Below are 18,900 nucleotides of genomic sequence, written 5' to 3' on the forward strand. Positions count from 1 at the left end.
TTTAAACATGTGTACTCGGGAACTCTAAGAGAAAAAGTAAAATAATAATAATAAATAAACCAAAAGGCCCTGTGCTCGACTGCTCATTACTTTTGAAGCGGTTTTTAGTTAACAAACAAAAATGCACTTTTATTTAGCTTTTCTACTTCTGTAGGGGTGTATTGTCACTAAAATAAAAATACATAAATGAGGAAAAACACAAACATCATTCAAACAATGTTTTTTTTTCTTCTTAAAATCCGAACTTTATTTTCAACACAATTATTTTATTCTGCAAATTATTAGATTAAAGTAAAACTTTTATCGGATTCTTTGCCCCAGTTTTCAACTTTAATAAGTAACAGAAAATAAAAGTGTTTTCTCGAATTTACAGCAATGCTCCGTTGTGACCGCTAGATGTCGCGTCTCAACATTACAAAGTGTGGAACAGGGTAAAATTCCCCCTTTTCCTTACCTCTCAGGTTCTCATTATGCCATCCTAAATAACATGTTTGATTTTGTTCCTAAAAGGATCGTATTAAACTCAAAATCTAGCATAAAACAGCAATAAGATAGTAGATGTTTTGTCTATGTCAATGCATGACCATGCCACTCAATCTGAAATCGCTGTTTGACAAACAGGAACACTGCTGACTTAATCTAATTTAATGGGTTCATCTAGCACATACTAATGATCTCTGATCAGACACGTTCATTATCAGCCAAGTATCATCTTGGAAAAAATATTGTTTATGCATGTTCCACAGAAAGAATAAATAGATAAAACAAAAAAAACCTGTTCGTTTTTTGTATCCATTTGTTTTCTTCTTACACCATATTTTGTTCGTTTTACATGTCCAGAAGGAATTTATGTGAGCCTATAGCGCACAATAATGGGATTGAGTGCTAAGAATAAACATTAAAAATAAAAAGCTATGTGAGAAATATATTTATTTTTTTAATCTCCAGCACAACACAGAAGTTATGGACTTGTCCTTGTGTGTTGATGACTCAATCTACACCATGGCTTTCCAAAATTGGAATTGTTGCCCCACCAGGTCTTTTTAGAAATCTAAATAAATGAATGAAAATATCTGTAGTAACACTTTTACTAATTAATATCCATAAAAAAGTCATCTTACATGTTTGGCTTTTTTGTGATTTCATTGGTTTATTATGAAACAGGCTACTAAATTTCTAATTTAAAAAAAGCACCAAAGATGGCCCTGTACATTCCTGGGCCCCGGCTCTGCCCTGTCTAGAGACTGAATGAAAAACACAAAACAAAGAAGCCACTCTTGAGAACGACTAAGTGTCACTGCAACATGGCGTTCCAATATCACTGCACCAAATAAAATATAGAAACAATCTTTAAAAAAGAGCTTTAAATATAACATTATGAGGCGTCATTGTGTTAAAAATCTGTGGCTACTTGTTAGGGCTCAAAGCTCGCTCATATGAAAATAGAGAGCTGTTTCTTTAAAGGCGCCCAGATCTCCGCTTAACGTTACTTCGCGAGATTTGCTTGGCGCCGCGACCTCATGTGAGACACCTCCTGCTTGAGAGCCAGTCCGACGTTACCTCTGCAGAGGAAAACGCAACGGCGCCCCAAAAATGGTTTATTTCCGTCTCATCTGAGCCCAAAAAACACGTTTGTACCAAGAAAGACTTTTTTAATCCATTGTTTATTCGAGGCCTAGCAGGGGCGCCGCGCAACGATGTGGATCCAGGTTCGCACGATAGACGGGAAGGAGACGCGAACCGTTGAGGATCTTTCTAGACTGACCAAAATTGAGTCTTTACGGCTGAAAATACAGGACATCTTCAATGTGAGCCCCCAACAGCAGCGCCTCTTCTACCGAGGGAAGCAGGTAAACCCACTTCTGCCTGTCAGCGCCGTCACGCAGCAGCCAGTTTTGACGCTTTGACAGGGGGGGGTTAGACTTCAGTGGTCCTCCTCCCTGTGCTCAAGTCTTTTCGGACCCTGTGCGAGCTTCCTGTTTTGATTAAAAAAAATAAAAAAATCCGCCAATAGATCTTGCGAAAAACCTCCGAGTGGCATCCTATGGGAAAATTAGGGTTAACATTAGCTCTTTGTGCACTTCACAAATGGCGTGGACATGTTTGTTTACATTGCTAGTGCAGAGAAACAGGAACACAGCACTTTGTTTCCCACATGTGGGCTCCGCGAGTACGCTGCAAACTAGCACATCCGTGAGCCATTTCTAACTGGATAAACGACAGACCTCCAAATACAACTTTAGATTTCTGTTTCGCATACATAACGACGTTACACTGTTATATAAACTCCACAGATCCTTTCAGAAAGGCTTCATTATTGTTTGATGGGGTAGATCACCCTGGAGCCCACACATGCCTTGAAGCAAGTGTATTTGTTTACACCCTAGCGTCACCACCATGCGCACAATGTACACTGTGCACACTCAGTGTGTCTGCATAGTGTAAAGAAACCTGTTCTCATGTGGCAGTACTGTTCCCCCAAGTTACACTGCCTGTGATGTCTAACAAAGGCGCACTGATGGATCTCTGGCATGTTTTGTTAGACAAATTCTCTACTGAAGTCACACATCAAAATAAAGCACCACGTCTAACAAATATTATTCAGTGTTTAATAAGGTGATACATTTAAGCACTGTCGTGGCATCACTTTTTGTTATGCAGAAAAATGTGTATATTTGAAGAAATGTGCAATCAAGTCAGCCACACAGTTATTAATTTATATTTCAGGTCCTCTGCATATTGCATGTGTAATAAATATATTTGGAAGGAACAAAATCATTGAAATAAAGTGAATTTCATAATAACGACAATAACATTTAGGTTTTAAGTACAATATTATTTCTGATTTTGCTTTTTCCCTCTTACAATTGTTCCTCAGAGATTTGACTCTGAGACAGCTTTAATTTATTTTCAGAGCCCAGCAGAACAGAACTGTAAAATATCTTTGCATATTGCGTACTGCCACTAAGTTTGTCATTTTTGTAAATCAGAAATGTGTGAATAAGTTTATGCAGGGTTAGTGAATGGGTTTTTGCTTTGAGACTGAAGCCCGTTTTTGACATGCACTACATCATGAGAATGATAAATCTATCACAAAAATAATTTTATTCAAGGGAATGATGCCTGATGAAGATCTGCAGTTGATGATAGACATCATGGTATTTGTAGCTAGTGGTAAAACTTATTTTTGATTAGAGTGCTTGATTTATTTTGATAAAAGCAAACTTCAATAGATTGTGTTTGTAAATCTTAATATATTTTTTATTTAGAGGTGGTCTCATCAAACAAAGGTTAGATAAAAATTTGTTTAATGAATAACTGTATGTACTGTTTAGTTGTAAGTAACGACCTCTGGAGCATATTTACAAAATGGCACTGTTTACTTTGAACTCACCTGTTTTTTATGAGAAATATTTTTGGGTTTGTTGGTACTTGCTAATGCTGATTTTAGCCTATTGTAATTTTTCCCTAAGATCTACAATGCACAAACATTATAGGTCATTATAGGAACATTATTTAGAAATATTATATTAACAATTTATGTTTTTCTAGCTTTCCTGTGAAGGATTATGATTTGCATTTAAATGTGGAAATGCAGGCCATGCACATCTCTTGTAACAAAGTTGCCACTGTAAAACTGGGATTTGTAACATTTTGAAACAAAGACAAAATGATTATGGACTTGATGTTTTTTTTTTATTTTTTAGCTTGCTCTATTGGTGATTAATAGAGTTAGAGTTTATAACATAGTAGATAGTGTTACCAAACAATGTAAATGTTTACGTTGTGAGATTTCCAAAGGGCTTTCGTTCATCCTTTGTGTTATCAGTTGAAGTCTTGCACTCTCTTGCTCTAATCATAAGCTATTTCTATTTCATAGAAAATACAATTTACTTTTAAAGTAGCTTTTTACATCGTTGGAATTTCACTAACTTGGTTTTTAACACCAGACACTGAAAATAGCTATTTTAAGTTGTCATCTCTCAATTACAACTGTCACACAGAAGAGTGTTGTTGCTAATGAGCCTGGTTGTATTAAAACCACTTTTTCACTTAAAAGATCAGGATTTTGGTCATTGCATATGGTTGATCAAGACAAAATTGGCCAATTCCTATCCCTGCCTGATTTCTCTATGCAAGTGAGACAAAAACTAATCTTTCAAAACCTTTTTGACAACTTTGATTTTAAGGCCATAGGTCAGAGTTCAATCTTTCAGCGTAAGGACTGACATTAAAGTTACCTAAACACATCTTTCTGTGAGCAGAAAGACTTAAATATTTTCTTTCTCGAACTGGAAAGCTTTGGACGTGCCACTTGTATTCGAAGACAATAAAAGCTGTAAGCTCCTTAAACAAGATTAATTCATGCATGTTTGTGTATGTCACTGTTCTTGGCTACCTACGGTGAGCAGCTTTAAAGCAGCAGGTTTACTGTTGAGTTCATCTAGTTTTAATTGTCTTCCTGTTCGAAGGGATTTGTTGTTTACCACTGTTGCCACATGCTTCCTCAGAATACAGAAGTCTTTATTTCCTGACAAAAGTAGTCCATATTACTTAAAAAAATAAAATAATATAAATAGTAGAGTGGAAAAGACAAATGCATTCATCACAAAACAAACAGTTATTCCAATATGTATGAAAGCTTCAGGTAAATCCTGTGTTGCTATATGTTACAGTTGACAGAGCTCTTGCTATTGAGTTGTTTGACACTTTCAATACATGTAGTTCCTCTGTAAGGTATAAAATAGATATTAAGTAATGCCTCGTTTGCCTTGAGTTGGACGGCATGGGTTGTTGAGGTTCGGTACGCTATTTTATTTGTTTTTATTACAAAAGAGGTCCATAACGCAACCAACCAATTCAGTTGTAGGTGCATAGGACAACAGTACTACTGGTTAGGGCAGAGCTACTGGCATCACAAAACACAGCGTTTTGATCGGGAGACAGAGAAACATTTAGCCCCGCCTTTCCAGTGAGAACCCAGTGGTTTAATGAATATGGAGGACCATGAAGTAGCGTACTGAACTGCACTGATGTGAGTCGTACCGCTGAGAGGAAAGGAGGCACAATTGACATTAAATGATAAGCTGATTTGATTGAATTAGACTATATGGAGCCGGATCTCTGTGACTATACCAACTGTATTGTATTATGAAGAAAAGAATGTATATAAAGAGAATGTAAATTGAACAATGACTGGCTATAAATTGGACCCATTTGTCTTATTCAACTGTATTTACTAAAGGATTATTTCTCATTTTTGCACTATCGATGAAATTAAGTGTAGCTTAAACCTGAACATGATTTTTTTTTTTTTTTTTTGCTCATGCAAATATCTCTACAAGCAGATCTGTCTTCTGTTTGCGTCTGGAGTTTATTCAGAGTTTTCTCATTGTACTGACTTGGTGAGTCAGCCAAGCATTATAGCCCCGGGAAAGACTGCACCGTATGGTACAGTCTTTGCTGATATTCTCACTTTGCTGATATTCAGTCATATCTTCACCTGTTGATGTATGTCAGGCAGAAGAAGATTTTTGTTCTACAAGAGATTGAGAAGTCGGACCTCATTGATTCATCCAGATGAGTCAGTTTAGTTTCTACTAGTTGGAGACTCTCTCCTGCTAAATTAGGGGGAGAAAAAAATATCACTTAAGGGGGGTGGTTTCAAATTGTTCCTCTAAAAATAGTTATGTTCAGTCAAGAAAATGTCTGCTTTGCTTGTAGTTTGTAAGTACTACTCAACACAACTACTTCTACATTAAATAATTGTTTGCCCTGAAGCTGGTCACGGCGTTAATAAATGATAGGAATATTCATTTGTTAACCTGGAGTTGGTCCTGGTTGTTGTAGTTAACAGCACCAGGCCCATCCTGTGTTGTAAATCCCCTACTTCCTTTATTCCAATGGAAAACAAGTGGAGAGCCTTGATTAGGGGCTTTCCATGTGTTAAGTAATGTATGGAATGAGCTTGTACGCTGACATGCACTCTGGTGTCTGAGGTATGTTAGGATTTAGGCTCGTAGCTCGGCAACTCCGTCTAATTCCCTTTTCAAAATGGCGTCTTGTTTTTCCCTCCAGCTCTCTGCTCTCGCTGCCTCATCGCTCCAAAGTCACGCTTGCGTTTCTGTCGGGAGCGTCCTGAGCCAGGAGCCACTCATCTTTGACTTGCCGCTTGTGTCTTCCTTTTCATTTTATTTTATTTTTTTAACTGTACTTTTTATTTTTTCTTCCCCGTCTCGTTTTTGTTTCCTGACCACTACTTGTTGTGCATGTTTCACTTTAAACATTTGTTTTTTTCACTCGTACTCGCAGCCTCACACACATCTTCCGCTGGCCGCGTGGCCTTTCAGCTCAGCGCCCACACACTTTTGCAACAAGCCTGCATATTTGCTAATTTTAAAAAAGCGCCTTGGCTTTCGGTTCAAAGCTCAGCACATGGCGTCCGTGTGATTTATCTAAAACACTGTTAGTCCACTTTTCCCCCCCTTCTAAAGCAATTACTTCTTGCATGTTAAGATCGTTGGATTTTTTCCAACAGCTGCCTGTTTGCTCGGCTGCTCTCTTTCAGACGGACGATTTCTCTGACCTAGATATTGTTGCAATTTGATTATACATGGATCGATGTTGTTGTGGCTCCTCATTTGAAAGTTATTGCTGTGTTGCAAAGTTAGCTGCAGCAGCGCTTTCACTCAGTCCACACCCTTCTCTTACGGATAGCTAGATGGACTGGACAAAGGGCAGAAAACAATGGAAGGCCCTGAACCCCTGACGATAACTGCAGGCTTTCTACCAGTTTTAAATATGGTTGCAGTGTGGCCACTCCCTAGCATGCCTGTTAGTCAAAGGACCCCGCATTATCTACCAGTTTATGTAAAAGCAATGAACAGATTTAGTGACATTTTTGTGCTTCACTCAGATTAACAAGAACTTTTCAAATGCATGGCTCAGTTTCTTAGTCTTCTTAGATCGATGAGAGAAGCTAAAGCTGTAAATGGGGTTGCTTAGTAATATGATTGCCACTGACTATTAGTCATTAATTAATAAAACCATATGATAATAGACTAACACTAATGACTTATTATTTAGGGTTGTTTTTCCTCATTAGGATATTTGGAATAATAATGTTTGACAACACATAAGGAAAATTGGGTCTGTTTGGATGTGCTTCTCAAACCGCTTCAAATACTTGATTAAAATCTTCAAATCTTTGTAGAAAACTAAACTGTATGTTCAAACTAACACACTAGGGTTATAAAAAATAAAAAAAGGCTGAAGAAGTAAAAGAAGCGGTGAATTTTTCTTTGAGATCAAATGACTGAGGGGAGGATGAATGATAAAAAAAAACCCTAAGCCGAAGGCTAGCACTGAGCAGGCACAGAGGCAACCCCCCCCCCCACACACACACCCCCTCTCCCGTCATTGTTTTTGGTAATATGACCTATTTTTGCTCAACTCTTCGCCAACAGAAATGTGGGGCGGAGTCCTGAAGTAGCCGTGCAGAAGTTTGTTTGCAGCGTCTTCCTTCTCATTCACAAGTGTCGATTCTGCTTTTCTTTCACACCTGAAAGGCTGTCGGAGGCTAATATTTTTGCCATGCAGAAAAAAGGTCATTCGAGGCGGCATGTCTTCGCAGTGGTTAGTGAATAATAGTGGAAATATTTGCCCTGATAAGATGCAGACTACAAAAAAATTTTGCTGCGTCACTGATCTAACATAGAAAAGCCAGAACAGTTCAGTTTTCGAAGAGTGCTCAAAGTTTAGTCTGCTACTAAATCTTTTTACATTTTGTCATACCACAACCACAAACATTGTTGTGTTCATACACACTGAGCGGTGCATGCTTGAGTCAAATATGTTTTACAAATAAAGTGGGGGTTATCGGCCTCAGCTCCCCCACTGAGCCGCTACTTAGTGGAACCGCATCTAAGTTACAGCTGCGTGTCTTTGCACATGCAGAGTCAGAAGGTTTTTGCCAATTTGCAAAGCAGCTCGGTCTCACTCAGTCTGGATCCAGTGCAGCTCTGGTTATATGTTCGAACATCCATGGAAGTGTGAAGACTTTCCTCCAGGATTGCCTTGTATTTAGCTCCGTCCATCCGCTCTAGGAAAATCATCCTCACCGCATGATGCTGCCACCACCTTCAGTAGGGTGTGTTCAGGGTGCTAGCTCTATGCTACACATGACATTTTGTATAAGTTTTTATGTCTGATCTGATCATTGCTTCTTCTTCAAGATGCCTGGAAGTAGAATTTCTCATGTTTTCCCTGTTCATTATATAGTACATTAAATGATAGTTGTCACTAGGCCTCAACCGATTAATCATATTCATTGTTACGAATCGATTATATAAATAATCGTCAACTAATATGATAATCGATTCATTGTTATCTGGTGTACAGAGATTCAAAAAAGAATATTTGGTGCAAAAACAACAGTAATTAATCCAAAGCTGTAGTATATAAATTATATGCATTTTACATTTGAGATAAAAACACCTTTGTCTGTAAATACGTTTTACTCAAAACTAACGATAGTTTTAGCTTCACCTGGTTGAAATTCACTGAAGGAATGCTGTATTATTGCAGTTGAGACAATAAATTGTTTATTTTCTTTGTGAGAAAGGAATTTAATTATTTGGTTATCTGTATCATTAATGTAATGTCTAAAGAAATATAGAAAAATCTGCACAGTATGCCAGTTTCTTAAATGTGATGAATCCATTGTCCGAATAATCAATGGAACAATCGATTACTAAATTAATAATTAATTGCAGTACTCATTGTCACACTTGAGCGCCCTGTTCGCTAGTCGGATAACTTCCTAAGGCACGTAAAGTCACATGTTGATGATTGTTGTTGTAGCAAGGCAAAGGTGAAAATACTCCAACTGGTTTGAATCGTTTCATGCCCTCTTTCTTTGGATCTTGCTTCCATGGGTGTTTCGTCTGTTTCGACCTGTGAAAATTCAGCAGGAGTGTTCAGATTGTGAAGAGGTGTTGATTCGGTTTGACTTTCAAGTGGCGTTTATTTTGCTCAGACACCTCCAAGCCGTCGAGTCTGCCGACACACGAGAGGCATCGTGCTCTTTAAATGAAGTTGCAAATGAGGGTGAAATTGCCACGTTTCTGGCTGCAACAACATTCTGTTTCAATGTGCACGGTTTCTCCTAACATTTTTTTTTTTTTTCCTTTTTAGTTTGTTGTTCTTTGTTTCGAGGCTGATTCCGAAGAGGCTGAAGTCAAAAACACCTTGCAGCAGGAGTCTGATCACGCTGCTGGAAATGAAGCTGCTGTGAAGAGCGCCTGCACAAAAAAAAACAACAACCCAGAAAACAGCCAAGCCATTTGTGTTTGGTGCAGTGCAATTCTGCTGTGTGCTTGTTCTGAAATTCTGTCTGTGCGAGTCTCTATTCTGAATAACATGAACTCATCAACGAGCGAGCCAGTCTCTCTGCGGCAGGTTCTGCCAGCAGGCTCATTATCTGCTCAGGACGCTCCCAGTTTGTTTTGTTTACCTTTCTTCTCTTAAAGCTCACACCAAAAAAAAACAAAAAAACAATGGCGTCACTACACCAAAATCTGAGGGTTAGACAAAGTCAGAGCCAGACAAAAGAGAGCCGAGGCAGACCACCATGCAAAGGACAGATAGGCGCAAAGTAAGTGTTTGGCTCTGTTTGCACGGCTGCTCCTCTGATCTAAATTTCATGAGGCTATTAAAAACCGAGAAGGATGGGGGGAAATCGTGCTTTCCTCCTACACCTCCAACCTCTCCCTTCCCCATTGTCAAACAACGAAGAAGAGCGTTGGGGAGAGCGAGCGAGGGGTGGCGGCCATGCTTCTCTCCCCAGCACAATGGCTTTATCGGGGTAAAATGAATTGCTGATATGTGCAACGGGTTGAGGTTTCCACTGTACGCTAGATTCTAAAAGCAGAGGCCGTATTAAACAGCACAGCTAACAGCAAATCCTCTGGATCCTCCCCTGAAAGGGTCATGTTGATGTTGATTGTGTTGGTGGGTTCTGGATTGCATATGCTCAGACTTAAAGTGGGGTGGCGGATGAAGCTGTGTGTGTGTGTGTGTGCGTGCGTGCGTGTGTGTGTGATTGTGAATGTGGGGTGCTCTCTTTCGGTCGTCATAGCAACCAAGTCATTTCTGTCCCCCAGCTACACATCCTATCACTGTAATTCATGCGTACATATCTCTTATTTATTTATTTTTTATTTTTTTGCACGCAGAAAGAACCCGTAGACTGCAGCAGCGATCTGGCGCCTGTTTCCGTGGGACAGTTCAGATAAACACAAACAGGGCAGCAGCAGAGCCGTCGGTCGTAAAAAAAAAAAAGCCCAGCATTTTCCTTCACGCTGAGCAGACTTTGGTTCATTCTGTCGTATAATCTCTACCTGAGCGTCGGCCAACAGTTTTTCAAACACGAGGGAACAGATGTTAACGTAGACTTGTGATCAACTTGTTCCTAAACGGCACCAGCGCATGCACACAAAGGCATGTGTATCCTGCTCTTCTCTACTTGGCGTATAGTGGCGTAGTGTTTCCCCTGTTTACGGACACGTCCTCCCGTTTTGCGTTTGTAATCGCTTTACGTTCAGTTGAGAGGCTATAATCAAATTGTTTTGCTGTTAAATTATGAAGCATATGAAAATGACCCATTTCTGCCTAAAGTGACATTATCTATTTGTGTATGTATTTATTCGTGCAATTTCTCCTCTTGTGTGTTTGGGGCTCTTTGTTTTGAGGCTGATTGTGAGGAGAGTGAAGTAAAAACGCGTTGCAGCGGGGGCCTGATCTCGCTGCTGGAAATGAAGTCACTGTGGAGAACGCATGGGGGGGGTGGGGAGAAAAAAAAAATCAGCCAAGCCGTTGCTTCATGTTCAAAAATCCAACGCTGAGTTCAAGATAAGACCAAAAATCTGGAACATGTTGGGAAGAGTTTAATAATAATAATAATAATAATTACAGAATGTAAACTGGTACTGTTTAGCCAACCTGATTATTTTTATGCCTTGACAAAAGAAGTGCTTTTCTTTATATGTAAGGTTAAACAAAATAAATAAACTAAAATAAAACTGCAACAGGACAGTATAACATAATATTAAACACCCAAAGTTGCAATACACATAAACCTGGTGTTGAAACCAGCACAGTCTGCCTAACCCAAGGGCCCTATGAAACTGATGTGTTTCTAAATTTTGCTTTACAGTCTGATATTTTTACAAAGTTAAGAAAATTCAACAAGATAAGTCTCAATTTGTATTGTTAATTAATATAAATAAATAAATAAATAAATAAAAATCAACAGTGCTACACAATGTAACAAATTCCAGTTGTCATCAGTATCGGTTTATGCTGTTTTAGTGAAATTCTTAAATAAATAAATAAATAAAAATCAACAGTGCTACACAATGTAACAAATTCCAGTTGTCATCAGTATCGGTTTATGCTGTTTTAGTGAAATTCTTGAGGAAAGTTTGTTCTGTTGCGTTATCAGAAGACCTTTTTCTACCTCCACTATTTTTGAGAATGGCTTTCCCGCTTGCCATTACCATCATTCTAAATATGTATTTATGTTTAAAAGTGCTTGAGGTTTGCTTTCATTTTACCAAAACAAACATTTTGAGCTTAACTTCTCCCTTCAATGCATTCCATGTTTTTTTTTTCCAGGATTCTCCTAAAAGCAGTGATTACAGGGTAGCCACCCCCCAAAAAAAATCACTGAAAATGATTAGGATAACATTCACTGCATAGTCTCCAACAATAATAATTTTGATTTATTTTTTTTTACTGCTCTGGAATTTCAAAATATCTAGATTCACATTTGAACAAAATTCTCCCAAAGATATGGAGCAGATTGTTCTCCTCTGCTGTTTACGCTGCCCCTATCATCAAGAGCCTCGTTCTCTGGCTTTGCTTTTATGTTCGCTGCCAGGTGCTTTTAATGTTCGGTTTCATAAATAGCCTTGTGGTTAGTCTAAGGGTAATTGCCAGCACATGAGGGTTAATTTGTTATAGCAAAGGGTTTATTGGGATTTGAGCCCATTAGATTAAGGATATTTGACACATGTAAAAGAAAGGTTATGCATACATTTGCAGCATTTCAGCATAAATATTACAAGGGCACCATCTTTTTTTTTTTCTTTTTTTTTTAAGCTCTAATATAGGCAGTACTTATTTAGTAAAAACAGCATTTACATTGTCGTATCATATTGGTGTCTTTTCATGAATTACTACGACTTTTTCCTTTTGCTCTTGTTTAGATGGAAGACGGTCTGACACTTTTCGACTACAACGTGGGTCTCAACGACATCGTCCAGCTGCTGATCCGGTCTCAGACCGACCCCCCGGACAGTCCCGCCACCAAGGACGCGTCGGGTGTCGCCAGTAGCTCAGCTCCTCTGCCTGACTCGAAGCCTGAAAACCTCCGAGCTCCGGTCTCCTCCGCAGAGGTTGAGACCTCATCCGACACGGACAATAAGAACGAAGGCGACCGTGCCACTGTAAATGAAACCAAGCCAGAAACCGTCGCTGCTAGTACCAAAAATGGCTTCAGGTCCTCCAGTCCAGCACAGGACACTCAGCCACCCACATCCAGCCGGAGCACATTAGTCAACCCAGGGATTGGCTTGTACAAGGTGAGTTTGCTCATAAAAATAATAAAAGTGAATAGTTTTGGAATCTTGAATTTTTTTCTGTTAGAATCTAAGGATAATGTAGCAATTTCCAAAAAGTTAACAAAAAAACGGTGCATTTTGAAGATGCTCTTTTTGGTTTCTTGGCGTTCATCCAGCCTACTACAGAGACTGTAGGCTGGATCTGAAGACCAATTGGAAACGGCATCATCCATAGATGTCAATTTCTCATACTTCAGAAAAAAAGAGTACTTCACGCCACGGATAGTGGGGGTTTTAAGACCGCTTATGAAATCTTTGCAAGCCTGAATAATAAAAAAGGACAATCTTAAATCAAAAAAGTATTTTTTTTTGTATCGTTGGATACCTGAAACCAGTTGACTGTAACATACATGGCAAATGTTAACCCAAGATTCTTAGTTATTATAATGTTGGGGACTAACGTGTCAAAACTGTTAGCGAAGATGTGAAAATAATACAACACTGTCCTTTATAATGTTCAGCTGTAAATGATTATATCTGCCAATATGAATCTAAACAGTATTTTAGCTATAATTTTGAACTTTCCGTCTGGCATAGAAGATGCTGGATTTGGAAATGCTGGCAGCCTTTCTCTCTCTTTTAATTTCCAAGTTAAAGTTTGGTTATACGTTCTCTTGGGAATACACAGAGAGACTGTTTTCAATTTCTAATGCTAAAGTGTAAGAAGTGTAAGGCTGCTTAAAATGTCGGCTTGTCTTCGCTTCAAATGAAAGTGAAACCTTGTTTCACACGGTGTGACTTCACCTCTGCTTCTAAAATAAATGGTTAATGATTGTTCAAGGTAGGAAGGCTAGAAAAAATATTGTGAAAGCTGTTGGTTATGTGAAGTTGGCTCTGATTGGTGCGTTTCTGAGGGAATTTGAGCTGTTAAAACCAAGAAAAAGGGAAGCAAAGTGTTATGACTGATTTGATATTTGTCTCAAAAATACGGTTTTGGTTGTACGCTATTAACTGTTTTTATTGAGTGCCCAAAGTAGGTGAATATTTGTAACATTTAACAGAGGATGTGCTGGACATGAGTCAAGACCAGTCATTTTTGCGTTTTTTTTTTTTCTTTCTCTTTCAGATTAACGAGCTGGTGGACTGTAGGGACGTAAGCATCGGCGCCTGGTTTGAGGCCTGCATCGAAAATGTGACACTTTCACCCAAAGGACAGATAACGCCCACTAAGGGAAAGGTGGGCCGGCCCCCAAAAAGGACAAACGGGAAGCTGGAGGCTGAGCAGGCACAGGCCCATGGACAAGGTCAAACCACGGACAATAACAGGAATAACCCTGTGTTAAACTCTGAAAGTAACGGAGCCTCCACCTCTCAGAAAGACTCTACCACAGAAACCAAGGAGAAAGAAGAGGACATAGCTTACCACATTAAATATGAAGAGTAAGTAATGGCTTAATATGCTGCTCTCCTGCTCTGTGGAAGTAACGCACTTTCTTTTGTGACATTTTTGTGGACAACTGGACAGCTGCTGGTTGGCTAGTTTCTAGCAAATATACATTTTTGGAAGAAGCAAAGGTGAGCGCTCTGTGTCTTCATGCAGTTACAGACAACTGTTACTGCCGCACTTTCTCGGTCATCTTTTAAAAGGACAGAGAAGAAGTGTGTGATGCGGTTTTCAAAATGTGGCTTGTTCTTGAGCAGAGATTGTTAGTTAGAAGTAGCAAATGCAAAGGAAAGACTTAAATAATATTCAAATTAACAACATTAGGCATATATTTGGATGTGATTGTACAAATTTATTAGTTTGGGTACATTTGGGTACCTGATTGCCGGCACCCTCAAAAAAAAAAAAAAATGGAGGGTGGGTCCTATTAACTGACAGCAGCACTCATTTTTTTTATTTTATTTTTTTAAAGATTTGCCCAGGTAACTTTAATGATGTCATATGAAGGAAGTGGGTGTTTGTTCAATGTATCCAAGGATAATTTGCGTTCAGATTTCAAAACTGAAAGTAGTTTAGGATATAGCTAAATGCAATGAAAATGAGTTTCAAGTGTCTGTCCAAGTCAATCCAAAATTATTTTCTTGTTATTCTAAGAATTAGCAAATAGAAACAATTTTGGTAATCTTAGCTGATTAAAAACATGAAAAGTTGAATCGGATTTAAATTAAGACGGTTACAAAAACAGTCTTGTGTCTTTCTATACAGTGCATGTAAGTATCCGGTTTCTACATTGCGTAAATTGCTTTGGCCTTTTGTGGGAGATGGAATTGGTAACGACGGCTCTATTGGAATTGCAGGTAGATGTTATTTTTCCTGCCGGCCTGAAGGATGGAGAACATGGGTTTGTGTTGTTGATGCTGCAATAATTTGAACTCTCTCGCATTCCCCCTTTTTCCAGCGACTTCATTCAGAAGCCGATGTTTCCATGGAAACCCCTAGTTCTCAGGAGCATTACTTCTTCGCTTGCCTCCTTCAGCTTTGTCTGTAATTGCTGTGAACATGAGACCGGTGAGACGTTGCCTCCTCGCTCTCTCCGACTGTCTGGGGCGCGAATGCGTTTCTGCCAGAGGTTGTTATTCCATAGTAATTATATCATGGGTTGTGTGCCCATCACTTGTTGTAGTTTCTTTTTTTTTTTTTAATGTAGGCTTAATTTTCCATTGAGTTTGTCGTTGTACTGTTGGCATTTGGACAGAAGTGGTCCTTCAGAAACGATCCTCAAATCCAAGCCATTTTGAATCCCGAGCTTTATTATTAGAATGTATTCATTTCTTTTATTTTAGCTTTACCGGTGTAAGCTCTTGGCTGAAATTTGATATTTTTATTTTGTAACAGGTCAATAGGGACAAGTGTATTAGAGAAAGCTAATAGAGAACAAAGGTCCAAAACCCAAACATCCCTAAATGTCACAGTTTCTTATTGCAGTTACTCATGGGACAAAGTTGAAGAAGCAATAAGTAAATGCTAATTATTCAACAACTCTCAGCTTGCGGTTTAGTAGCAGCTTTCTGCGCTTTTGCTTTCTCAGGGTGTATGCTTATCTTTTTTTTTACGGGTTTTTTTTTTCCATCACTTCGATCGCTCGACAGGGAAAAAGAAAAAAGAGTGGGTAAAACTGCACCATCTTCTCACACCATAACACTTTTTGCACCACTCTAACACCTGCCTGCATTGTCTGAGAGCAACAAACCAAACCTTCCCGATGAACCTCCGTTGTTTTGGCAGCATTTCCACATAATATAACGAGCCACAAATTCACGTTGGGAGAGAATCTGTTTTCTGCTGTGCCTAGGAACCGATGAGCCGTCTGTGTCGTGTGCACGCAGCCTTTAAATGTTTTGGCATGGTTAGATTTTTTTTTTTTTTTTTTCGTATGAACTAGATTCCTTGTACAGAAAGTAATGGAAACAAATGTGAAAAACAATAATTTATTTTGGTTATGTTGTGCAATTCCTCTTAACCTTTTCCAAATATTTAGGATTTTGAAACCACACCCGTCTGTATAGAAACTAGCACATAATTGTGAAATGAAAGAAAGTGACAGATGTTTTTCAAAGTCTTTTTCGGAAGAAAAAGAATTTAAAATCCAGCGTGCTTCTATATTTTACCCTCTTGATTAAATATTTATAGAAAACTGTTCACTGCAGTTACAGCAACAGGTTCTCTGGAGGTTGTTTGCCGCCTTTGCATGTCTGGAAACTAAAATTTTGTTCATTATTCTTTGTAAAATAGTTAAAACCCAGACTGGAGAGGGAGCCTCAGTGAAAAGCAGTGCAAGAGTACGCTTTGATCTTAAACATCCTGTTGCATCATTTTGCACTTGCATCTCTGGGAGCGAGACCACTTTTCTCTGCTTTTACTTATATGCATTTAGCTTCACGTTGTGCTCTCTGCAGAGCTGATGGCAAACTGCACACGAGATTCATTCTTTTGGCTGTTTTTTTAAATATTCTTTTTGCAGAGTTTCCGTGAAGCCCAGATTTATTGAGTGCAGAAGTTACAGTCGTCTGACAGATGGATTCACCTGTGTGTGTTGTGGATCTCTGCTGCTGCTCTCGAGCCTCTTGGCTGGATATTATTTTATGAACTTACTCTGCTTTAAACCTTATCCTCGACCGTTCTGGCTCCTTGTTCTCCATGTTTGTTCACCCTGTAAATGAATGGTGTTATCCAAACAAAACCTGCCTTGCCCAAATGTTCTTGAACAAATTTTTGAGGCCTTCGGGGAACAGCTGTATTCATACCAAGACTGAACACGTGCAGCGAAATGCACCACATTATATGTAATTGCATTGAGCAGCCATAAGAGTGGATCTGCTGAGAGAGCATGAATTAGTTTATAGCAGCAACATGTTTGCAGACTAAGGTTAGAACTGAAGAATAAAACACTGACTTTCTTCATTTTTTTTTTCTTTGCGTTTGTCTTCTCAAGAGATATACCAGATGTCCGTTTGGCTCTTAAATGTCCACACATGGGAATGTTTTGAAATATTAAGCTGATTATAATGCTGAAATCTAGCTCCCCCTGTGATACAGAAACATGCACGGAGGATTTATAGTTAAAGTTTTATTGTTTTGCATGGGGCCAAACTTGTAGACAAGTAATGATGCTTACAGTATCAGTGTGTGCTATACTGCAGTTGCAGAAAACCACCTGTGTGTAATATTTATTCGTCAGCTAAATTTTAAGTGTCATCCACTGGCCCCATATTTTGCAGGTCAGATGGACTTTCAGTGCACAAACCTGACACGGATTTTAATGACGTGAGATCTTACAACTCGAAGAATGTCGGACACATTGAAAGAAAAGAAAGACAGAGATACAGAAAATGTCGATTAATGATAGCTGATGTTGTCATTCCAACATTCAGGTACTTTCCAGCAAAAATATCTCAGGGGAAAAAACAAACAAACTTGGATTAATGAGGTAGTTTAGGTGTGTAAAATGTGTTGGAGGGTAATTTTAATACCATCGCTTTCCTGTTGCAACAAGTCATCTTGGAGAATAGTCAATCCTAAAGCTGTGCACTTCATATGAGAGCTTGTAATCTGTTGAGGCTAAATGTGGTTTTAAGGTAGGGATCTGTTGAATGAAGATGCTTTTATCGCCTTAACGGGTTCTTGATTTCAATCAGCAAGGATCTACAATAACAGACTGGTGAGTGTGTAGAGTGAAAATTTGTTTAAGAGTTTAACTGAGAAAGCAGGATTTTTGTTGCAGCGTTAGAACTTTATTAGTTTATTTGAACTAAGATTTTTCTTCCTGGCCCTCCTCTTGGATCCTTTTTTGTAGGATTTATTTGTTGCAACATATTCAGCATAGAGAATATATGGAAGCAAATGTTGTTGTGAGATTATATATATATATAATATTCATTCAATATAATTAGCTTAGTGCGTCTGTATTTCTCTGTTTAAAGACCAAGAATGGTTTATGGCGCATTTTAGCCAAATGAAAGTATTGTTGTGGCTGCAACACACCACTTGCATGGAATGCACTTGAGAGCAACAATCAGAGAGCAGCCCTCCACCCTTTAGCCCTGGGCTGCACTCTAGTTCCTGTGAATATCTGCCAAGCCGTTTGGCAGGAGCTGCCTTAACCAAAATGTTCCAAAATGATAGTTTTCTTTTCCCCGTGCTATTCTCCGGGTCTGAACAGAAGTGCTTTTCCATGGCTTTTGGAATTTATTAGAAAGCTTTTCGAATGTTTGTCTGAAGCCGCCGTGTCTGAGTGTTAGGTTACCTTGAACCGTGCGAGAAGCTCCTGGACACATGAGTCAGGACGACCGAGTTGTTGATTTGGTTGTGCAGCCAAACATTTGTACCCATGTGGGTTTTCCGTCCTGGAAATTTGTTTAAAATAGATCCTTCAGAGAAAGCGGCGTTTGCCCTCCAGATAGCATGCTGCCTCTCGTCAGAACCTCTCTATCCTCTTCAGTATCGGCGCTCTCAAAGTGTGAAGGTCATGTGGGACGGGAGCTGAAGAGGCGAGTTACATAACCTTTAGAAAGTCTACCTTACTGTATAGTTTTAGCTGGAAATATAATTTTTTTTTCTCATGATAAACTCCAAGAATTAAAATCATAATTATTACATCCATTAAATTATTATTATTTGCATTAATACAAACTCTAATAAAGAATAGGTAATTTTACTACGAGATGTAAGATTACCTAAAACATAAAAGTTAGACCCTTAAAATGTATAAATGTTGATGCATTGTGTGATCATGTAAGCCTATTATCTTTATAGCCTTACATGATCAAAACTCAT

The 18,900-nt window shown here is 38.8% G+C and overlaps 1 protein-coding gene across 1 annotated transcript in view; it reads left to right on the forward strand.

The window, feature by feature from the left end:
• Positions 1-1,489: 1,489 nt before the first annotated feature.
• uhrf2 (ubiquitin like with PHD and ring finger domains 2) overlaps positions 1,490-18,900 on the forward strand; it is a 32,544-nt gene continuing 15,133 nt past the window's right edge. The window contains exons 1-3 of the mRNA XM_007568699.2: positions 1,490-1,850; positions 12,270-12,644; positions 13,750-14,063. Of these exons, the coding sequence (XP_007568761.1) occupies positions 1,698-1,850; positions 12,270-12,644; positions 13,750-14,063 (842 nt within the window). The 5' untranslated portion in view covers positions 1,490-1,697. The remainder of the gene's footprint in view (positions 1,851-12,269; positions 12,645-13,749; positions 14,064-18,900) is intronic.

This window comes from Poecilia formosa, unplaced genomic scaffold (assembly GCF_000485575.1).
Source record: "Poecilia formosa unplaced genomic scaffold, Poecilia_formosa-5.1.2 Scaffold6, whole genome shotgun sequence".
Taxonomy (NCBI): domain Eukaryota; kingdom Metazoa; phylum Chordata; class Actinopteri; order Cyprinodontiformes; family Poeciliidae; genus Poecilia; species Poecilia formosa.